The sequence below is a fragment of the Perognathus longimembris genome, chromosome 5, assembly GCF_023159225.1.
Source record: "Perognathus longimembris pacificus isolate PPM17 chromosome 5, ASM2315922v1, whole genome shotgun sequence".
Classification (NCBI taxonomy): Eukaryota; Metazoa; Chordata; class Mammalia; order Rodentia; family Heteromyidae; genus Perognathus; species Perognathus longimembris.
Window position 1 is genome coordinate 48,941,706 of NC_063165.1, and position 24,856 is coordinate 48,966,561.

General features: G+C 39.6%; 1 protein-coding gene across 1 annotated transcript in view; it reads right to left on the reverse strand.

Annotated features, from left to right (window-relative positions):
* Hacd2 (3-hydroxyacyl-CoA dehydratase 2) overlaps positions 1–24,856 on the reverse strand; it is an 85,970-nt gene that overhangs the window by 60,602 nt on the left and 512 nt on the right. The window contains exons 2-3 of the mRNA XM_048346785.1: positions 21,894–22,011; positions 10,726–10,744 (exon numbers count right to left, since the gene is read on the reverse strand). Coding sequence (XP_048202742.1) covers positions 10,726–10,744; positions 21,894–22,011 — 137 coding nt within the window. The remainder of the gene's footprint in view (positions 1–10,725; positions 10,745–21,893; positions 22,012–24,856) is intronic.

Here is a 24,856-nt window from a genome sequence, read left to right on the forward strand (position 1 = left end):
CACACACACACACACACAGAATTTTCTGATAAAAACCCTAAATAGCATAAAAGAGAAAAACAAATAGGCTGGTATCAGAATTCCAAAAAGAAACCTAAAAAGCAAGGCAATAATGAAGCAGCATTTTAAAGAAATATCTAGCAAATCAGTCCTTCAGATATACAAATTGACTAAATGTGAACTCAGCAACATTATGCCTACAAGCCCTGCTTGGAAATTCTGAAAGAGGGTATCTGCCATTGTCCCAGGGTATCCCTGCATAGTCCTACTGTCAGGCCAAAAGGAAACATGCTAATTCCACTTCACCCATTCATTTTCTAGGGCTTTGTTTTCAAGAAGCAACCCGGAGAGATAAGGTGTAGAAAACCCACCCGTGTCATCCTCACAGAATGTAAGAAATGAGTAGAACTCATGCAAATGAACAAGAAGCTTAGGCTACTGCTTTTGTGATAAGGAATTAAGTCTCCTTTGTCGCTGCCCCAAGAGTCTTGTGTCTTTGGTAAGCATTCATGAAATAGTAACAAGCAAATTTACTACCTTATAAGCAGGATAAAATGTCTGACCCTTCACAGCCCCTGACACTTTCACTTTTTGCTAGAGATAAGTTTCATCTAACTAAAAAGGCAATTGAAAACTTGGGAAAAAGAATTGAGAGAGAACACTTAATGGAACAGGGATGTAGATTTAAGACTGGCACAGACAGAAGAATATATAAATGTCCATATCTTCTGAAAAGGCAGACATTTTTTTTTAAAGTGGAAAAAAAGCAATGTAGAATAATTGTTGCAAAGGCAACAGGTAGGAGTCAGAAGATGGCTTTAAATTTGACAAAGTAAAAAATGACAAAAGAAAGCAGATGATTGAGGGCATTAGAGTATAAAGTAAAAAAAAAAAAAAAATAAGCTACAGGACAACCAAGCAAAAAAAAAACACAAAACAAAAACCATCTTCTAAAATACCAAAATAAATAAATAACAGAGTACAACGAATGGGCTTAAAGCCCACACAAGAGATTTATAAGTTGGCTCACACTACAAATCCCATTCCTATACTAATAAAATAACTCAATATACACCAAGGTTTATTGGGCAAATAAAAACAAAGCAAAGCACTTATGATCCTACATCAAAGTATAATTCAATGGAAGAATAAAAAGATCTAGCCTAGCCATTTCAGGTGGCAGCACCATGCGAAATCTCAGCCACTCAGATTACTCAGGTAGGAGGATCACAACTTCAAGTCCAGCCTGAACAACAGACCATCTCAAAATGAAAATTAAAAAGGGATGGAATGAGCTGGGCACTGGTGGCTCATGCTTTGTAATCCTCCTACCTACTCAGAAGGCTGAGATCTGAGGATCATAGTTCAAAGGCAGACTGGGAAGGAAAACTCCATGAAACTCATATTTCCAATTAATCACCAAAAAGCTGGAAATGGAGCTGTAGCTCAAGTGGAAGAGCAAAAAACCCTCAGGGACAGTCCTCAGGTCCTGAGTTCATCAAGCCCCAGAACTGCACCCTCCCCCCAACAAAAAAAAATCTAGACATCTTATTAGGAAAGATATGCAGATGGCAAATACACAATGAAAATGTATGGTACATGATTCTACACTAGAGAAATGGATATTAAAACAGATAGTACTTGCTCCCTTTATTAAATCATAGTTTAAACATTCAACTTCAGCTACAGAATCACAAATTTTTCCACTTTCACTTGGGAGTTCACCAGATTTTACTGGTACAGGGCCCTGATTTCAGTGGACTAATTAATCTGCCTTCTGAAGCTTAGAACCTAAGTGGAAGGTTAACTGACCTCAAACTGCCAAATCATCTCAGTAGAGAACTTCTAAAAAGTGGCATCTTTTCTCACAAGAAAATGAAGCTCCTTTTTAAAAGATATTTTATTTATTTTAGCCAGTCTTGGGGCTTGGACTCAGGGCCTGAGCACTGTCCCTGGCTTCTTTTTTGCTCAAGGCTAGCACTCTACCACCTGAGCCACAGCGCCACTTCGGGCTTTTTCTGTTTATATGGTGCTGAGGAATCAAACTCAGGGCACTCTTGCCACTAGGCCATATTCCCAGTCCCTAAAAGATATTTTAGAATTAGAAAATATATTAAAAAACATTTTGCAAAGGAGTAAAGCAGTGAATTAAAGTCTTATCCACATTTTAAAGTAATGATCTCAAGTTAGATATCTTCCCTGGCCTACTTTCAACAATCAGTTTTCTACCAGTAATGTACAAATGATAATCATTTTTCTATGATGAAGTTTTAACCATTACTAATGGGAGTCTTTTATTTTAAAATCTTTTTTAACTAATAAGATTTACTGTGTATATTTTATACAGGATTACATTACAAAAATGTTTTTAATTGTGTTCTATTTTCTATTTTTTTGTAGTTTTAAAGTGCCATGTCAATTCTTTTTCATGTTATCTAGAAGGTCTCAAAATACTCACCAGGGGAGTAAGGCAGTGACTGTCAGAATGTTTGGTATTTTGGTATTCTAAGAAATAATTTATTTTGCATAAGCATGTGGTCAGATCATTTTATGCCTATACAGGCTGGATTGGGTGTTAAGTATATGCTTGTTCAGTAGCGGTACATTTACTTGATAAGTTTGTCTTGTTTTAATTTTTGTCATGTAGACTACTGCCTTGGTCACTATAATGTAATCTGTACTTGTTTACTTTTCTTTTCTTTTTTTTTTTTTTGGCCAGACCTGGGCCTTGGACTCGGCCTGAGCACTGTCCCTGGCTTCTTTTTTTTGCTCAAGGCTAGCACTCTGCCACTTGAGCCACAGCACCACTTCTGGCTGTTTTCTGTATATGTGGTGCTGGGGAATTGAACCCAGGGCCTCATGTGTATGAGGCAAGCGCTCTTGCCACTAGGCCATATCCCCAGCCCTTATTTACTTTTCTTAATGTTAAAAATCTTAAAATAAATTGTATTCAAATAAAATTCACATCAAAAGTGAAAAAAAAAAGAATATATATTAAAATTTTTCTAGAACCACCAAGGCAATGTAGAAAGTTTCAGGTTTTTTTTAATTACCTAAATACTAATGATGAAGTCACAAAAGAGACAGAAAGCATCCACCTCTTTCCTCTAGTTAACTTGCTGCCTTCTCAGTTTCAGCTTTTATCTGACATCTGCTTCCATAAGAAAAGGCCTCCTTAGGATCTGTAACCTCTAGGGAAATTTTTACCAATACAAGGGTGCCCCCTAGTGATGACTGTAATAATGTGTTACAGAAAATCATATTTCTCCTATCCCAATTTTGCTTTTGGGTATGATTTTCAAAATATATTGTAGAGGAGGGGGAGGTAATAAAACTGTAATTGAAATTACTCTCTTAATACTCATTTACAGGTACACTGAAAAATCTAGTATGCCTAGGTGCCATCACCACTCAATCTCTGAAGTGACATCAATGTCAAAAAATTTCAGAACATTAAGGGTCAAGCATGTTCTTCAACATCTTATTTTTCAGGAGTGAAAATGAAACCAGTGGGACCTTGCCTGACTTGTCACATATCTAGAAACATTTCTAGGGCAGGGGCATGGATCAGGCAGTAGAGTGCCTGCCTAGCAAGTGTAAGGCCTTGAGTTAAAAAAACTCTAAAAAGAAACCATGAAAAGGATTTGGGGGTTGGAAATATGGCTCAGGTTACAGAGCATTGGCCAATGAACGAAAGCAAGCATCAGATACATAGTTCAAGCCCTGGTTTATACAAAAACCAACAACAAAGGAACAAGAGAGACAGAGAGGAGGAAGGAAGGAAGGGAGGGAGGGAGGGAGGGAGGGAAGAGAGGGAGGGAGGGAAGGAAGGAAGGAAGGAAGGAAGGAAGGAAGGAAGGAAGGAAGGAAGGAAGGAAGGAAGGAAGGAAGGCAGGCCTGCAGGCAGGTTGGTTTCTTTTAAGGTTGCCTAAGCTTCATTTCTGATGGACTGAACGGGAAACTTAGAAGTGTCTTCTAGAGATATTTCAAATACCACTGTTTGTCCGTAGCTGGCTTCATTCCACAATCCACCTTATAGCTCGGATCACACTATAGGTCCAGCATATTGGTCTTGTGAACTTTTTGCTGGGTTCAGTCATGCAGCTAGACCCTCCCAGTCTCCACCTCCTGAGTAGCTGAGTTAAGTCACCCTGCCTGACTTAAATATCTTAAAAATAAGTCCGGTCAAAGTTGTTTCAGCAGAGGAGAAAACCTTTGTGGCTCCCTCTTCTGAACTCTAACTACAACCAGGCACAGAGCTCTAAGGGATTGTGTTTTGTTTTGTGCTGGTGTCAGAGATTGAGCTCAGGGCCTTGTGCTCTTGCTTAGCTTTTCTGATCATGGCTGGTGCTCTACCACTCAAGTCACACTTCGTCTAGTTTTGTTCTGTTGATTAATTGGAGATAGTCCTGAGGACTCTTTTACCTTGCTTGCTGGCTTTGAGCACTGAACCTCAGATCTCAGCCTCTTGAGTAAGCTAGAATTACAGGTGTGAGCCACTGGTACTTGGTGCACTTTGTCCAGGATGAGGGCACACTCAGTGCCAGGTAGTACAATCAGTCCTGGGAAAGCCACCCTGCCATGCAGGTACTTTGGTGTCCTAATGATCATGCACTACCTTTCTTTTCTTCCCTCCCTTCATCTCACTACATTCACACTAAACAGTGAACAACTAACAGAGCTGGATGATCCTGGAAGAGGAAACCACGTGCAAAATTAGAGATGTGAAAAAGCAGTTATTCAGAGAGCAGGAGCTAAAGCCTTGTGTGTCAGGAGCAGAAGGTGCAGGTGTCAACACTAGTTTTTCTCACTTCAAGTGGGAAGGAAAAGGAAAGATCAACAGACAACAGAATGAACTACAGCCAGTCAAAGGGAGGCTCAGCCAGTCTTGTCTCAAGAGTTTAACTGATTTGGGAAAGATTAAGGTTTGATAAGGTGTTGATAAAGAGCTTTGGAGGAGGGGGGTCAAGAAACTGCACTTAATAAAAGCCTAAGGCTTTATTATGCATTATATATCCAGCCTCCAGAAATCTAACAAAGGGTATCCTATCATCAGTTTGAGAGAGAAGTACATGCTGAAATGTGTAATATCTGAAACTGCATTCCAGGGTATTTAGGTAAAAGGCCTTGTCCCTGTGTGTTTATGAAATTATAGTCTTAATACACAACATATACATTCTACCCTTTGAACAAAGACTGAGTTCCTATTCAGATACTTAAAAGAACACCAACAGTTTAACTTCCAGCAGGAAGGTTTACCAAATGTTCAGCAAATTTCATATATTAGCAACTCCTACTACTTACAACTTCCACTGTGAAACGAGGAGACCATACCCTGGGGGAGAATAAGCAGAGAAACACCTCACATCCCATGTCTCCTCCACACTCTCCAAGACAACCCAGAGAAAAAAGGAACATAATGTTACACATAGGTGAAGAAGCCACAGCTCCTGTATACAGTCTTGTGGAAACATGCTCACAGTGGGTTCTGGTGAATTCTTATTTCTAAAGGGAAAACACTTTCGAAACACGAAGCACTGCAAACCTAAAGTTGAGGGCTAATATCCAGGCATTTGAGAAGAACCACTCCTGTCCCTGCATTTTTTTTTGGGGGGGGGGCAGTCCTGGGGCTTGAACTCAGGGCCTGAGCACTTTCCCTGAGCCTCTCTGTGCTCAAGGCTAGAGCTCTATCACTTGAGCCACAGCACCACTTCTGGCCTTTCCTGTTTCTGTGGTACTGAGGAATCAGGCAAACATTCTACCACTAAGCCACATTCCCAGCCCAGTCCCCCACCCCTCATATTCTTAACAGAGAACAAACAACCTATTCTGAAAAAAGTCTTGAGAATGTGGCTTAGTGGTAGAGTGCTTGCCTATTATGCATGAAGCCCTGGGTTCAATTCCTCAGCACCACATAAACAGAAAAAGTCAGAAGTGGCACTGTGAGGCTCAAGAGGTGGAGTGCTGGCCTTAAGCAAAAAGAAGCCAGAGACAGTACTCAGGCCCTGAATCCTAAGCCCCAGGAATGGCCAAAAAAAAAAAAAGAAAAGTTGAGGCAAGGGAACTCATTTATATCTTCATGTCTTCATAGGAAGAACCCCTCATTTAGAATTTGAATTTTTGTCTCTGTAGACTTTCCAAATTGCACAACCACAATCATGAACAAGATACAAGTCCAACCCATACTGAGTAACTGGCTCAAGAAAAATAAGAATATGAAAACTACATGTATATAAACCTAGACTTTCATTTGTGTAAAACTAAATATTAAATGTAGAATGAAACTTTTAACCTTTCGTGGCATTATATTTTTAGTTAATAACAATAGCTTCGACCGACCCATGTTTCAGATATTGTGGATGTCATGTACTGATCATACTTGTCTATTTAGTTTTCTAATGACCTTACCAGACAGCTATATATAACCACCTTTTTATTAATTTAGATGCAAAATAAAGTACCTCAAGGTTCTAAAGTAAGTCTTTAAAAGACTAGATTGTTACAGTGAAACTTTTCAGAATGCTGCAGTAAAATCATTTAAAAAGTAACTTGTGGGCTGGGGATATAGCCTAGTGGCAAGAGTGCCTGCCTCGGATACACGAGGCCCTAGGTTCGATTCCCCAGCACCACATATACAGAAAACGGCCAGAAGCGGCGCTGTGGCTCAAGTGGCAGAGTGCTAGCCTTGAGCGGGAAGAAGCCAGGGACAGTGCTCAGGCCCTGAGTCCAAGGCCCAGGACTGGCCAAAAAAAAAAAAAAAAAAAAAAAAAAAGTAACTTGTGAGTAAAAAAAATGAAGCAATGCCTTTAGGCTAAAATTAAAAACAGCCTGTTATTGCTATCATTAATTTTCTTTTTTTAAGGAAAAGACTGGAAATCAAAAATTTGTTTTGCACTCAAATCCAAATTCAAGATTTGGTAAGGTGGTGATCAAATGTTCACAAGCTCCCACTAATTGTATGCGCTGGGACACAGGGTCAGTAAGGAACAATTTTCCCTTCCCAACATTTTGGGGATATTGGTGGGGTTGGACTATTCATAATACATTATGACAAATGCAATAAAAGTGCAAGACTTGGGTTTTTACAGCCAAGTGAGGCACAGTACCTAACCCAGAAATGGGTGGTAGGAAGTATACTGGAAAAAAGAAGAGCAAAGAGTTAGCCAATGGCTGAGTATTCCACATGTTCTAGAATGAGAGCAATGCATGGGTGCAGACACGGATCTATTAAGTGGTGCATCCTTGTGCTTCACGGGGTGACTAACTAAAAGATCGGGGCTGCTGAAGTGGGAGGTAGGAAAGAGGGACAGGCAAGACGAGGGATAAGTGGGGCACACATTATGAAAAAAATTGAAGTACTGAAGGGTTTTACATAGGGAAGTAAGCTCTTCAGAACTGTCTTTCACAAAGGACACTGAGGCTATTGTACTCAGGGCCTCTTGCTCACTCAGCCTGCTTGAGCTTTGCTTCCAGTTCCGCTTTTTCTCATGGGCTTTCCTGCCTGGCTGGTTTTGAAAGGTGATCCTCCAGATCTCAGCCTCCTAGGTAACTAGGATTATAGGTGTGAGCCACCAGATTCTAGCAGTCTTGTCATATTTAAAATGAGAAATAAAATAATATAAAGTACTAGAATAGAGTAAGTACTCAGAAACTGGTGGCTGTTACTGTTAACCCTGGAAGACCCATATGCAAGACCAGATAAGACACACAAACCAGAGATAAGAAACAAGACAATCTTGACAAATATTTAGGGAACAGAATTGACAAAATCTGATGATGACCTTTCTGTAAGGTATAGGTGAAGAAGAGGCTTGGTGGCTGAAAGGCTGTTACTAGTGGTGCCTCTGAAAAAGAGTACAGAGAACAGGTCTGGGAGAGAGGGTTGTGAAGAGAAGCAGGCGCAGCAGTGACCACAAGGTCAATGGGCAAATCTGGGGTGTGGGTGCAGGTGTGGCTGGGAATTTGAGAACCAATGGTTCTGAGTATCTCATACATGCAAGGGGATGAGATTGCCTATTAAAGGCATGCTCAAGTCAGAAGAGTAATAAACTGAGACAACCTGGGAATACACCTGACAAAAATAGATCACCCAGAGATGAAAAAAAAAAAAAAAAAAAAAAGAACTGGAGAAGCCAAGGAAAACTGGGAGAGCTTAGCACAATGGAAGCTGATGGAGCAGAAACTCAAAGAAGGGAGTTCAGTGGGACCCAGTGTAGCTGAGAAACCCACTATGTTCCAAATGTGTCCTCAGGATTCAGCAGAAATGTCAGTGCCAGACAGGCAGAGTGTGAAGTGGATGCTAGTGCTCGGGTACAGCATGGCATGCCAGTGGCGGGCAAGGGAGGTCCACTTGAAGTGGGTTTCTTGAACCCAAGTCTATGGCTGCTCACCACTCATACTGTGCTGTCCAACAGTGGCTGGGATCCAGGTCCACCAGCAATTCAATGATTGTTTTTGAGTAAATGAACAAAATTTTACAAAGCTGTATCAAGGGTATCCTAAGACAGATAAAGGGATTGAAGGTGTTAAAACAATTAAATATTAACTAAAATCATAGTATACAGTCTTAAGTGCTATGGTCTGCTTGTATCCACCACTAATTTAACATGTTGAAACCTAATTCCCAATACAGCGTGGAGGGGTCTTTAGGAGGTGATCAGGTCAATAGGACACTCACAATGTAATTAGTGGCCTCAGAAAAGATGCCCAAGAGAATTCTTTTGACCCTTATGGACCACATGAAGACACAATAAAAATAAACTGTCTATGAGGAACAAGCCTTCCACCAGGCAATCTGCCAGTGCCTTAATCTTGGAATTCCCAGCCTCCAGAATTGAAAGAAATATGTTTGTTTCAAGCCATCCATCTTATAGAAAATTGCTCAATTTATGATGGATTATGGCCCAGGCTAGGAAGAAAATATGCATACATCTTAGCTCAGGGGCAACACAATGCAAGCTAGAACATTAGCTGTTTCCCCTCACGATCACATGGCTGGTTGGGAGCTGTAGTTCATTACTACTGATCAGCACTGCAAGAGTCCCATACTGCATATTGCTGGCCTAGGAAAGAGCAACATTCAAAGTACAGTTTCTACCAAATGCATAGAGTTTTGCCCCATAATCTAGTGGAAACAGTCAAAGTCAAATCATCAAAGGCCACCAGTACTTTATTATAGCAGTCCACAGACTAAAATACTTAGAAAGTATGCATCAAAGTGCTTTATAGAAGGGTAGTTGAAGGTTAAGAGTGGAGAAGAATGGGATATATGGTTCAGTCACATGGAAAAGGCCTAAATTGGTTCCAGAACTCTCCTCTACCAAATATACTAGCCCAATATACTAGCTTATGCTTAAAATTTATTAAACCATTTAAGAAGGATAATATTTTTCATCTCAAAAATGCAAGTACAGGCTAAAAAGGAAATGTGTATTAAGACTGCACATAGCTCAAATCCATATGTCCTAGAATACAATCAATCAGGCAGGCTCTGGAGTTAGATGTGGTTCCAAAGTCACACAATATTTGCCAGCGGTGCAGCCTGGGCCAGGTCACTTAAATTTCTCTACAAGAGCAAATATTGTGGCAGGTGAGCACAAGTTCTTTTCAAATGCATATTTCAAAGGTTCTAAAGCAGCATTTAAATAGCCTTTGGGGGAAATCACACATTTTCTGATAATCTAATATTAGCTCTGAATTCTCCCCTACCCCCAACTCCCCTGTGAGGTCCCTGAATTCCACCCACAAGCCCCAAGTAAGAGGTGGAAAACAGCAGAGGTGCAGATCTTTATATACTGAAGGCATTTTGTCTTCCTAAACAGTTGTGGGAGTAGGTATCACAGTGGACAGTCTCCACTCGTGTGTCTTCAACTCTAAGGCTCTTCATCTTGAAGTCACCAGTGTCAAGGTCAATGCCCTGAATATAATAAGTGTACACTTTAGATGTGAGCTAAAATGATTATGGTCATAAGACTTTGGACTCATAGTTCTCAGGTTTGCAGACTTCTGGTGCTTCTGAATGAGCATCAACTTCATATCCTGACAGATCCAGAATCATGGCAAGTGTTATAAGCGTGCTCTATAGGCTCTGCTAACTTTCCAAAGTGGTTGTAACATAACTAGAAAGATCTACCTCTATTCTAGAAGCTATGCCTCAGTTCCAAGGCAAAATAAATATCTCCCTTATCCCCTACACACAAAGAGAAAGATACAATTTATATAATGTATGTTTTGAGTAAAAATCCCTTGCACTGGCATTACAAACCTTTATATTTTTGTGTTAATATAATACTCATTTGAGAGGAAGGCAATATACACAGTGCTCCCATTTTAAGGTTAAGCAGAGAATATATCCTTTAGGTGATCATAGAGAGGGCCTTTCAACAGAACCAAGCACCTGGACCCAAGCCATACTTTTATACTTATTTCTCCAATGCCCTTGTACCAAGAAGGGGAAAATATTTCTCTTAAATTCAAAGAGAGAAACACTGTGACAGTGATAATAACTAAATAGTATCTGTGCTTTTAGAAAATAAAAGCCATTTCAATTTGAGAAATTTTATATATGACTAAATGGCTTATGATATTCATTAAGAATCAAAGTAAGACTATCATCTATGATTTAAAAACAAAGGCACAATTCACTGTGTATAACTGTTTAAAGGCACAATTTATCATAAGTAATATGTAATGTATATGTAATAAGGGAGAAAGTTTCATACTTACCTATAGCACAATATAAAATCTAGAGGGGAAAAAAGGGAGGGGAAAAATTAGTAAGGATCAGTATTATACTTTCATTTCATATAAACTTCTTTCAGTAAGAATTGAACACTGTCTGCCAGCAATGCTGAAATTGAAAAACAAAACATTCCATTTTTAAACTTGGCTACAGGGTATTGAACAAAATGTAAATTCTTGCTACATTTGCTCACTTTAGTTTTTGCATATTCAGAAGATATACTAAGGGAGATTTAATCTTTACTCAGAGGTTTGTCAGAGGCCAAAGGTCTCTTTTGCAACACAAAAATCTCACAAGAGCAGTAAAGCTATGAGGTCTCCAGTGTCTCATTCTCCATAGACTATGGAGACAGACTATGCATAATGTGGTCAGAAGGGCCTTTGTTAGCCCTTCAATGCACACATTGACTCTACAAGGCTCTACCTTCTGAGTACTTCTGAGTATTACCTGATCCAGTTCTAACCCTACATCTTTCAAGCTCCAGGCTTACATTCAAGCTACTTTAGAATTATCCATCTACTGCACCAGTAGCAATTCAAACCTGGCTTTGGTGGAAAGTACATCCACTGTTCTTTGTAAGCTCTGCCTGTGATCACCCAAATAGTTCCCAGCCAATTTGGGTTCAATTTCTCAGCCTAATTCTAACTGGTTTCCATGTCCTACTGTAGCTGCTATCTTCTTACTTGCAGTACCTTCAGTGAGTTTCCATTTCCATCTTACCTCAAGTTCCTCAAATGGCCAATTAGGCTCTTCTAAATCACTTTCCAATTCATAGCATCAGTTTAGCACTGGTGATGGTAGTGTGTGTGTGTGTGTGTGTGTGTGTGTGTGTGTGTGTGTGTCTATATATTAACATATGTATATGTGTATTCATATATATACACATATATCTGTGTATGTATATATGCGTATGAATATAGACATATATAACATATATGTGTTAATTTAAAGCCATCTACAAAAGGATTTAATAACCAAAGCTTTTCAGATCCTACTTCATAGCTTTTAGAATTTCTATAGAACTCCTCTAATAATCCTGGTAGACAGGGAGGACAGAATGCAGATGAATATAACAAAACTCAGAGAAGGTAGGCTCTGGATTCTGCCTAAGGTAGGAAATGATGGCCAAGACCCAAAACCTTGGTTTCATTCTTTCTTTCACCCTCTCTCTTTCTTTACAGGTTATTTTTCAGACACAGTCTCATGTTTTGCTCAGAAACCGCAAGACCCCAATTATCCTCCCTGTTCATTCCACATATCATGTCTTCCTTATTAGTGAGATGGGGTATTGCTAACTTTTTCCCCAAGTTGGCCTCAAAGGTTGAATCTCCTGATCTCTGCCTCCTGAGTAACTAGGATTACAGTATGAACCACTACAGCTATCTCTCTACTTTGTCTGTGATATTATTTCACTATACAGTAATTATGAGATACCTATAGAGGCCAGAGCTTGACAAAATTTATCTAAAACATGGCTGATAAGACTGCTAAAAAAACTACACTTCACTAGGTTTTTCTTCTTTTCTTGTCAGGGGCAGAGGGGAAAGGGCTTGGATTAAAAAACAAGCTGTATAAATTTGCTGATACTGATAACTAAGAACAAAAAATTCTTTCCATACTCCAAAGCATATAGTTGTTTTCAAAATAAGATGGTATTAAGAACCTTAAATGTGTGGCTACTAAAAGATAAGCTGAACCTCTAATTACAAAGCTGAAGCAAACAAAAAGATTTATCTAGATTAGAATGAGAAATGAATGTCAAGAATGACAATCATAGATGATATGACTTAACTGCACATGAAAGAAAAAGAAAGCTGGGCAAAGGTGACTTACTTTTGTAATTCTACCTACTCAGAAGGCAAAGATCTTAGGATCACAGTTTGAAGTCAGCCTAGGCAGACAAATCCATAACATTCTTTTTTTTTTTTTTTTTTTTTTTTTGCCAGCCCTGGGCCTTGGACTCAGTGCCTGAGCACTGTCCCTGGCTTCTGTTTTGCTCAAAGCTAGCACTCTGCTACTTGAGCCTCAGCGCCACTTCTGGCCGTTTTCTATATATGTGGTGCTGGGGAATTGAACCCAGGGCCTCATGTATACAAGGCAAGCACTCTTGCCACTAGGCCATATCTCCAGCCCCCATAACATTCTTGTCTCCAATTAACCAGCAAAAATTCCCAAATTGGAAATATGGCTCAAGTGGTAAAGTACAAGCAGAAAAAGGTGAGCAAGAATGTGAGACTCCAAGTTCTTAAAAAGCTGGAATCTGGAGGCCTATGGATTCCAGGCCATCACAGGCAGAAAAGTTCACTAGGCTCCATCTCTTAACTAACCAGCAAAAAGTCGGATTAGAAGTGTGGCTCAGGGGCTAGAATATGGCCTAGTGGCAAGAGTGCTTGCCTCCTACACATGAAGCTCTCCGTTTGATTCCCCAACACTACATATATGGAAAACAGCCAGAAGGGGCGCTGTGGCTCAGGTGGCAGAGTGCTAGCCTTGAGCGGGAAGAAGCCAGGGATGGTGCTCAGGCCCTGAGTCCAAGGCCCAGGACTGGCCAAAAAAAAAAAAAGTGTGGCTCAAGTAGAAGAACACCAGCCTGGCAAGTACAAAACCCTGAGTTCAAACTCTAGTACTACCCAATGGGATACACATACATATACCTATGATATACTACATTTATACATACACACATATATACACCTAAGTTCATACTGCCAAATGTATATTATACATATACATATACATACATACACACACAGTTATGTGTATTTCTCTTTAACCAGGCCCTCAGCTTGTGCGTATTTCAATATATAAATGTCTAGAGGTCTAATGACAGCCAGGCAGTCAGGTGTACATACAAACTTACTATAAGTAAGCTTGGAATTTAAAAATAAAACGACGAGGAAAAACTCTGACCAAGTACAGGAGAATTAAAGAGCAGAGGTATGAACTAACACTAAGAGGCAAAACAGTACTAAGACATAATAATCAAAATGTTAACAAAGTAGAGAAACTGAAGCAGAACAATATCATCTCAAGTAAGTTAGCACTTGTTTATGTATAAAGTATGGTGCCAAAATAATTTCCTCGCTTATGCCAAGGATTGGAATAAATTGAAACTATCTCACAAAACCTATCCTTCTCTCTTTAAATCCTGTTGAGGAATACAACCAGTGCCTAGACTATAAAAAGATGTTGGAGATCACATTTTTTTAAAGCAATTCTGTAATAAATTGGGGATAACTTAGGATAAAATGAAAAACCACAGCTAGCTCAAAATAAAACTATTTCACAACCAAGATTTTTTAACACACACACACAATGAAACTTTATTAGAGTTGTCTATATTAAAGAAATCTAATGAGATTCTCACTTTTCAAACCTTCCCACTAATTTAATAACTGAAGTGAGCAAGAATTTCAACTCTCTCAATACATATTTTTCATCAGTCTCATTACTTTTACAGAACTAACACTAAAACATTAGACTCCCTAAGTGTGCTAGTAGGAAATGCTCTAGTACTTCCAGAAGAACAGAATGTACAGAGTGAACAGATTATTCCAAGACACTATCTTCATTTCACTTAAGCTTCTCTGTTTAGACCAACAACAGAAATTTAAAGACAACCCCCTAAAATCACACTGTTCTTTGGCTATTCAAACACTCATTTAGGTACTACAGAGTAGGGAATTTGAAAAAAAAAAAGTCTCAAGTCAACTGGTTTTAAAGTACACAGATTATTTATGTGGGCAGACCTAATCTAACTAGGCAGAGTCCTTTAAAAGAAGGCCAGTTCTCAGCTGGGCACTGGCGGCTCATGACTGTAACCCTATCTATTCAGAAGGCTGAGATCATAGTTTGAAGCTAGCCTGGGCAGGAAAGTGCACGAGATTCTTATCTCCAATAAACTACTACTAAAACAGCAGGAAGTGCACCTGTGGTTCCAGTGATAGACTACTAGACTAGCAAAAGAAGTTCAGGCACTGTGCCTAGGCTCTGAGTTCAAGCCTCAAGACACACACACACACACACACACACACACACACACACACACACACAGAGAGAGAGAAAGAGAGAAAGAGAGAGAGAGAGAGAGAGAGAAAGAAAAGCAATTCTCTAGCACATTCAGGGCCTTGGGTTTGAGACTCAGTACCACAAAAATAAATAAAAACAGAAGGTTGGAGGCACAAGGCTCAAGTGATTGAGTGCTAGCCTGGCAAGCATAAGGCCCTCAGTACAGATCTTACCTAGTACTGATGGAAGAAAAAAAAAAAAAAAAGCAATCTTCTCCTTCAGAAGGGCAAGGCAAGTCAGTGACATTCAAAGAATAAGCCCCAGAACTGGGACAAAAAAAATATGTGCCCCTTTTACCTCCTGAGCCTTTCCCTTATTACCTATTGAATACTGCATTGATTTTTTTGTTGTTGTTGTTTGGTTTTGTTTTTGGCCAGTTCTGGGCTTTGGACTCAGGGCCTGAGCACTGTCCCTGGCTTCTTTTTGCTCAAGGCTAGCACTCTGCCACTTGAGTCACAGTGCCACTTCTGGCCGTTTTCTATATATGTGGTGCTAGGGAATTGAACCCAGGGCTTCATGTATACGAGGCAAGCATTCCTGCCACTAGGCCATATTCCCAGCCCTACTGCATTGATTTTTAAAGTATTATCTCAATTTCAAATGTATTTTGAACTAAAGAAATTATTTTATTTACTTTTTTAGTATCAATTGTTGCAAAAGGGGATTTCATTTTGATGTATCCATATATGCATACAATGTACCTTGATTAGGCCCAGTTTCTGTCACTCCCTGCTTCCCAAACCAATAAAGAAATCAGTTTTGAAAATGAATGATAGGAAAGTAAAATGGGATCTCTTAGGGGGTAAGTATTAGCAAGTGAGGGGAGGGTAGAGATGACAATAGGGTGAATATGATCAAAGTATTTTACACAAATGTATGAAAACAGAACAATAAAATCTGTTGAAATTGTTTTAAGTAGAGGGGAATGGGGTTGGGGATTTAGCTAAGTGGAAGAGCACATGCCTCACAAGTGCAAGTTCAGTCTCCAGCTATGGAAAAAAGAAGAAAAAAAAAGAGAAAAACATGAAGGGGGACGGAAGATTAGGGAAAGCAAGGAAGAGGGTGAGTCTAACTGGAGTACATTGTATGCATCATGTATAGATGCAAGTCTTATAATGAAACTCCCCTTGTACAACTAATATATGTTAATAAAAATGCATTATTTTTGCAAGTAACCAACAATTTTTTAAGGTTCAGTTTTAATCTAAGGTTAAAAACAACAAGCCAGGGCTGGGGATATAGCCTAGTGGCAAGAGTGCCTGCCTCGGATACACGAGGCCCTAGGTTCGATTCCCCAGCACCACATATACAGAAAACGGCCAGAAGCAGCGCTGTGGCTCAAGTGGCAGAGTGCTAGCCTTGAGAGGGAAGAAGCCAGGGACAGTGCTCAGGCCCTGAGTCCAAGGCCCAGGACTGGCCAAAAAAAAAAAAACAACAAGCCAGGCTCCATGGCTCACCTCTGTAATTCTAGCTACTCAGGAGGCTGAGGTGTGAGAATCACAGTTCAAAGCCAGCCTCAAAGCCAGCACAAGCAGAAAAGTACACAGAACTCTTATCTCCAGTAAACCACCAGAAAGCAGGAAGTGGCGCTGTGGCTCAAGTGGTAGAGTTGCTAGCCTTGAGCTGAAGAGCCTCATGGACAGCACCTATGCCCAGCGTTTAAGCCCCAAAACTAACCAAAAAGAAAACAAACAAAACAATCTAGCAAAAAAGACTTCAGTAAATATTAAGGGCACCTAAGTCATAACAGAATCCAAGCAGCTTTGGAGATTTCACTATAGTCCATGAATTTAATGTAACTAGTTACAGTGATTCTCCATCTCTTATTTTTCAATTTTAAATAGGTGAGAAGAAAACCAATCTGATCAGCCCATTTTAGGAAAAGTAGACACTGCTGGATCAGTGGTTGGCTATTGTCTAAGAAGTACAGCAGTCACAGAAAATAGTCATAGAACTCTAGCTTGAAGGAAGAATTGGGCTGGGAATGTGGCTTAGTGGTAGAGTGCTTACCTAGTATACATTATTAAGCCCTGGGTCTGATTCCTCAGTACCACATAAACAGAAAAAGCTGAAGAGGCATTGCGGCTCAAGTGGTAGAGTGCTAGCAAAAGCAGCTCAGGGACAGTGCCCAGACCCTGAGTTCAAGCCTCAGGACTGGCCAAAAAAAAAAGAATTTCCAGATAGAATAAAAATCTCTGAGCTAAGCTGGGCATCAGTAGCTCACACCTATAATCCTAGATACTAGGAGGTTGAGATCTGAGGATCACTGTTCAAAGCCAACCTGGGCAGGAGAAAGTCTGTGAGACTCTTATCTCCACTCAACTACCAGAAAACTGGAAGTGGCTCTGTGATTCAACGTGGAACAATGTTAACGTTGAGTGAAAAAGCTCAGGGACATCGCCTAGGCCTTGAATTCAAGCCTCATAACCAACAACAACAACAACAAAAATCTCTGAGTTGGCAACTATATAAAGTAGGTTGTTTATTTTTTTTAATATGTTAAGAATCAAACCCAAGGCCTTATACATGCTAGGCACTCTATCACTGAGGTACACTACCAGCCCAAACTAGCCTTGAAGCTTGAGGAATACACACCAAAAACGTTAAGAGTAGCTTATCTCTGCACAGTGCGTTTATAATAAGCATTCCTCTTTTCATGCTTATCTGTGTTTTTCTACAATATATGATACTGAATTATTATTAGAAGAAAGTATCTTCAACTCCTCTGCTGTCTATAAGGAGGGGAAAGACTACCAAATGTCATTGGTTTCTCTCCACCTTCAACTTCTTTAATCTCAGGAATGATTCATCCTAGTGGTAAACCTGGGAATTATAAATAGAGTGAATTCAGCCTCATCCTATGGATTCCAGAACTCCAAGTTCTCACAGTTCTTTCCACACAACCGTGGCTGCTGCCACCTGGAATAGTGTGGGTAGTGGAGAGTTTAATTCTGGAGTTCAGGTAGCAAACCCATTTGGCTCACACACTAACTATATTAAAGCATGTCCTCCAGGTTAGCTTCACTAACAAAGGTGGTATGATGGCCAAGTTATAGGAAATTTTACAATTTACACACACACACACACACACACACACACACACGTTCACTCCCCATCCAAACGCCCAGCTATGTTCATTTTTTTAAGTGAAAACTGGGATTTGAGTTCAGTGCCTTATACTTAGTCAGCTTGCTTGCTTGGCTGGTACCAACTGAGCCATACCTCCAGCCCTACTTTTGGCTAGTTATCTGGGAGAAAAAGAGTCTTGAGGATTTTTCTGCCAGGGCTCATTTTTAATGGTGAGCCTCTAGATCCTGGACTCCTGAGCAGATGAGCTGCAGTGACACACCGGCACCTAGCTGTAGCTTTATTTTGGAAAGCTTATATACCCTCAGTGAATTTTACAGATACCTTAGTTCTATTGCTTATTATTAATCTACTGGGTATCACTACTCTTTCTTCTCTTTCTCCCTTCTGTCCTTTTTTGAACTCAGGGCCTCATGCTTGTTACCAAGATTTTTGCTAGTTAATTAGAGATAGAGTCTCAAAAACCTTTCTGCGTAGGCTAGCTTTGAATTTTGATTCTCCAGCTCTTAGCTTCCTGAGAAGCTAGGATTATAGGAGCCATGGGTGCCTGGCTGAATTTTGTTACTTCTATATATTTAAATATTTTCCTGTTGGTAGGATAATCAGCCTACTCCACCAACACATAGAAACTCTGCTGTGCTAGGCATTCCAAATTTCATAATGGGCATTCCAAATTTCACAATTTTTTTTATACATTACAAACAGTGAACTCTAACCATTTCCCAATAGTTTCTGCTTTGTAGTCTTTTTTTTCCTATGACAATTTAAAACTGGGAACACTTGCCTCTCCTGAATTTTCAGGTTCACCCATTTTTGTGCACTGTTGGCCTCTTTTCTGCTCTACACTGCCACCATAGCTATTTCTGGTTGTTTTTTTTCCCTTTCTTAATTTCAGTACATCCCATTATACAATCGTTAGCTTTCTCGCCTCTTTGAACACCATCTCATTTTGCTTCTATTTGCTTAAGTTGTCAAGCAATGAAGCCTGTGTGGGTGGGTTCCTGTTTCCCACAAGTTCTTCTTCCCATCTAATGTTGTGACACTCATTAATTATACTCAAGTTCATTTTTTTTCCTTTCTGGTTCTCACAGTGTTTCGGAAGCAGGCTTTTCTGGGATTTGCTGTCCATCTAGTTTGTGATAAGCATCTCCACTATGACTTGTTCTGCTGGCTTTTCAGATCTCTTTATAAGATTTGTTTTCTCAGAAGGAATCTTCAGAATAAACCATCTAACAAGGCCATGTAGTCTTTATTATTTTTCCTTCCAGGAGAAGGGGATAGGACAAAAAGAGAGTGTGGTGGTCTCCTAGGCATTCCCAGGACGGTGGCAGATAGACAATGTACAAAGCAATATACACAGGTGGAGAGTCTGTAACAGGCTCAACACCTGTTGAGGACTTTGCATTGCAGAGCAATCTTGACCTATTCAAATCCTCACTCTCAATCAAAAGGCAACATGACTGTGCATACTTAAAGTGTCTTTGTTATAATTAGTCTTATGTTAGTTAACCAAAGGCTTAAATAAGAAATTTTAAGCTGCCATAATGAAGCATCAACCTATTCTATTCAACAAAGCTACAAAAATAGTCTGCCTTATCAATGAATATCATGGATTCAAGAAAAGAATGAAGATGAAAACTCACCTATTGCTCATTAGAGAATAGCATTTCTAAAAAACAAAATTTACATTACATAAAATTTACCCTTTCAAGGCGTTCATTGGTTTTAGGTATATTTATAGGAATGTAAAAAGGAAACCCTGGGCCCATTAGGCAGTCACTCCTCATCCCCTCTTCTCATTATCTACTTTCTTATTGTTTGTGGGTCACAGGGCTTGAATTCAAGGCCTGGGCGCTGTCCCTGAGCTCTTTTCAAGGCTAGCACTATACCACTTTGAGTCACAGTGCCACTTCTGGTTTTCTGGTTAATTGGAAATAAGAGTCTCATGAAGTTTCCTGCCAGGGCTAGCTTTGAGCCCTGACTCAGATCTCAGACTCCTGAGTAGCTAGGATTACAGGCGAGAGCCATCCCAGTGCCCAGCTCCCTACGTTCTTTCTGTATGGACTTATCTATTCTGTACAATTCATATAAATGGAATTATGCACTGTGTGACTTTGTGTCTGCTTTCTTTCACATAGTATGCTTTCAAGGGTCATGTAGGCATTACATCTATCAGTAATTCATTTTTATGGTTTGAATATACCAGTTTTGTTATTTTAGCATTTTGCAAAATTTTTTTCATTGTTTAGGCTAATTAGCTCTTGGAATTACTTATAATTTAACTCCAGACACATTATTCACACAATGATTTCTTGGCCTAGAACACTATCAACATTTTATTTAAGTCCACTTGTAAATCATATCACAGCTGGGCATGCTGGTATTCATCTGGAGTCCCAGGTACTGGAAACTGAAGCAAGAAAGTTTCTTAAGTCCAGGAATTTGAGACCAGACTGGGCAACATAGGGAGATGCAATTTCAATAAATAAATAAAATAAATATTATACACTATAATCTGGGAGTGTTTTGGTGAACAGTTCTTGGCCTTTTTACCTTTTTTCCCCTTCCCTCCTGTATTGTTACTGTCACTCTGTTCACGTCTACAGGTGGTTGGTTCAGGAATTTACACCTAATTCAAGCTAGCCTACTTAAGCCTTCATTTGGAATGCAGAACTGGGAGCAAGATTCTGTTTTCAACTAGCTGCTCTCTTAACAGGAAGAACTATAATCTCATCCATTATGTGCCACAGGTTCAGATTGTAAAAATTGCCTTTTTGTAGAAATGTCATGATAGACTTGTCCTGGAATCTAAGGGAAATGAAACTAACAATGTAGCAGATCTTCCCTACAACCTAAAAGCTTTTTATACCACAATGAACTGTAGTGGCTATTGATTTTACAGGCTCCAAAATATCCCTATTTCCCCTTTCCCACTAAGCAAGTGCCTTGCATCTATGGCAAGAGTCTTTAATATAAAAAGGGTGAACCATGAACCTTCCCTACAAGTGTGGACAGACCCTGAGGAAAACCACCTTCTTCTCTACTTCCCACCATGTGAATGCCATGTGCAGTGCAGTGCAAGAGCCTAAGAACAACACTCAAGGAGAAATGGAAAGAAGCAGACATGGAACAGAAATGCACAAGATGACAATGTCAAATCCTGGTTCTCAAGCCTCCAGTTGGTTCCTTTTATCTTGTACAGAAACAATTCTTGATCTATAAAACATTCATTTTTCCCCCCTCACAATAATCTGAGAACTTATATTATTCTAGGAGTAGGGACCAGAATAAGTATATTTATAACCACCAATTTCACTGTTTGTATTAAATGGACCCTGAAAGTCTCTTTGAGTTTTCTGACATTGTCCTTTACAACTTCAGTTGTTTTTTAACTTGGAGACCTTTAGATAGATTCTACTGTCTCTCCTATCTGTCACTCCTCACACACTATGCCCACTAACTACCCTGTAAGTACTACAGAAACCTTGAAAGTATATTTGTCAACACTTCCCTAGGGTATTAGAATGTTTAAGAATCTTGTTTTTGTTTTGTTTTGTCCTGGGGCTTGAACTCAGGGTCGGGGCACTGTCTCTGCACTTCTTTTGCTCAAGGCTTGCACTTTACCACATGCGCTACAGCACCACTTCCAGGTTTTTCTGTTTATGTGGTGCTGAGGAACCAACCCAGGGCTTCATGCATGCCAGGCAAGCACTCTTATCACAAGTCACATTCCCAGCCCTGTAAAGATCTTAGTAAGTTCGTATCATTTGATTTCCAAGAAAAGCCCAATATAAAATATATCCCAAGTATACAACTTAAATTGTTTATCTTATCTAAAAGGTAAGTTATCAAAAAGATAACAAGTATCAATACAATATTCTAAGAGACAAAATATCAAAACCTAACCCAAATGCAACATATACTGTTACTCTGCTGTAATTTAGTATTGTTTTCTACTTTATAACATTTGAAATGAGTAACAAAATCTCAAACCTACCTCCAGTAAGGCTCCAGTTTGGAAGAATTTCAAAGGTTTTTCAATTGAATAATAAAGGCTATGATAGCTCCCCTTAGCCAGGTATGCTCTGACCAGACCAACGGCTATAACCAGCCACCTAGTAAGAAAGAAAAGAACAATCAGGAAGGGGAGAAAAAGTAGGTAGAATTTAAGGTAATGAAAAGATGTGGCAAACTTAGTTCTTTGACAGCTCTGCTTCTTCCTAAAGAACCAATGATCTTAGATTATCAAATGCTATGATTTAGATCTTAAATGTTCCCTCAAACATCCATGTGTTAAAGGCTTGGTCTCCAGAGTAGCACTATTGGAGATATTGGAACCTTTAAAGGGTAGGGCCTATGGGGAAGTCTTTTAAGTCACTGGGAGTATGGCCTGAAAGATGATTGTGGGTCTTGTCTTCCTTTTTCTCACTTTACCACTCTGGCCTCAAGGTGAGTGGATTTACTCTGCTATCCACTCCTGCTGATGTGTTATATTTGCCAAATGCCCAAAGCAATTGATGCCAATTTGCTCATGCACTGAACATTTAAATTAGTGTGTCAAAGTAAACCTTTCCTTTTCATAAGGTAATTGTCTCAGATATTATAATGCTATACAGGTGACTAACACACAGACTTTGTGTTATAAGGAACAGAAGTGCTACACCAACAGCATCCTACTTAAAGTACTTGGCAGAAGTGTCATGGTACCTCCCCATCTGGAACTCGCCTTTTTGGCTATCTTGTTTGGTCAGAACAAGGCCAAAATGAAAGGAACAAGCTAAAATGGTCCTTGTGTAGAGAAACCAGATGCCAGAAAATCTGAGGCAAAGGGGGAAAAAAATGTGTTTAAGAAAAATTTTTAATAGCCTGTGTAGTTATATGGCCTTTGAAAACAATGGAAACATTTTAAACTATTTTTACAAGTGTCTCACTGGAATATACACTTCAAAATTGCAAATTAAAAAAGAAAAGGTTGACTTTTTTTTTTTTAAGGGTAGAGGTGGGAGGGAAAAACTGGGAAAGGATAGGGAAGAGATGACAAAAAATTTTTTTAAAGGTTGGCTTTTTATCTGAATTTTCCCAAACCAACTCAGAAAAGACAAATCAATAGGCCTATTGATTAGAAAAAGACAAAACAAGTACTTAGGCACACAGCTGTAAAAATTCCATTTTGGCTCCAACTTCCTTTTTCAAAAATGAATGTTTAGCTTTGGTAATTTTGAAGTTCCATATCAGAAAAAAATAGGTGTTTATTATTATGGCATGTCTCCTGAAAGAGAATTATAAATTCACCTAACTTTATATCAACTAGGCAATGAGATATGCAATTTCAGTTCCTTTTTTTTTTGGCCAGTCCTAGGCCGTGAACTCAGGGCCTGAGCACTGTCCCTGGCTTCTTTTTTGCTCAATGCTAGCACTCTGCCACTTGAGCCACAGCGCCACTTCTGGCCATTTTCTGTATATGTGGTGCTGAGGAATTGAACCCAGGGCCTCATGTATACGAACGAGGCAAGCACTCTTGCACTAGGCCATATTCCCAGCCCCAATTTCAGTTACTTTTAAAACAGCTAGGTGTCAGTGGCTCAGGCCTATAATCCTAGCTATTCAGGAGGCTGAGATCTGAGGATTAAAGTTCAAATCCCGTGAGACTCTTATCTCCAATTTACTATCAAAAAGCTGGAAATGGTGCCATGCTTCTAAGTGGTAGAGTATTAGTGTTGACCACAAAAGCTCAGGGACAGTGCCCAGGCCCTAAGTTCAAAAAATAAAGCAATACTAGTACAAGAAACATCAAATAGAGTTTGCAAAAGAAATGTGTTCTTTCTGCTAATAATTTACTAGCAATAAATTAAAGTATTACTTGACACAATTCCAAATCCCCAGCCTGGTTTACAAAGACACTCCTCTACTATCCACCTGACTGGGTTCTTTTTTTTTTTTTTAAATCAATCTGTGGCTACTTAGGTGAAAGAAAACTTGTATCTGCGATAACTTGTTGACCTGTGAGTATAAATCTAGAACCAAGTTCTATGGTTTCAAGCAAGTTACAACTTCTCCCAGCCTAGATTTCAACACCTACTATTTGTAATACTAGCAAAAGATTTTTTTGCCCCATGAAAAAGGCAAGGTACTTTAGTGCCAGTATATTGCAATATTTGTGTGACTATATACTAGTGTGTACTTATATCAGCAGCTGAAGGACTCAGAAATTCACTGCCTCGGGCATGGAATGGAAGTTCCATGTGAAGATTTTCACTGTTTATCTTGAGCCTATCTTGAATTTAGACAGACTAAATGAATCAATTTAGACTAAATCAATCAAAATTGGATGTTCCCTATACCATTCTTTAGGCCTTTTCTATATGCTTGAAACTTTTCATTTAAAAAGGTTTGAGATTAACATTTTCAAACAAATGAACACAATTTAAAACTTCATAATAATCTGATCTTGTGATCTTCTTTACCAAGAGGGATCAAAGGACTGCAGAGATGGAGGAATCTTAAGATCACTTAGCCCAACGTTTTATTGTTTATATAGATGAAAAAACAAAACAGGAAGCCCAGGAAAAGGAGATTTATTCAAGTCACACAGCGAATCAGTGTCAGAATTACTAAAAGCCTGCTTACAATGGATGGACTGAACTGAGGGAGATGCGAGAGGTAAAACCATCCCGCCCGTCTATTCCCGCTGCCCGCGCCCCCCCCCCCAACTCTCCTAGCAACTCTGCCTTTCATACCCCAGTTATTTCCCCATCTCAACCCAAATGGGCCATAAAAAGTCTAAATTCACCCGAAGCATATAGCAGCAGGCCAAAAACCTCGAACGAAATTTCCCCCTTTCACATCTCAGGTGAAAGCTTCGCTCGGAATTTTGAAAACAGCCGCCTAAACCGCACGGTCAACCCGCAGCCGTGGTCCACGGACTACGCTCCGGGGCGGCGAGGGCTGGCGGTTCGCGAC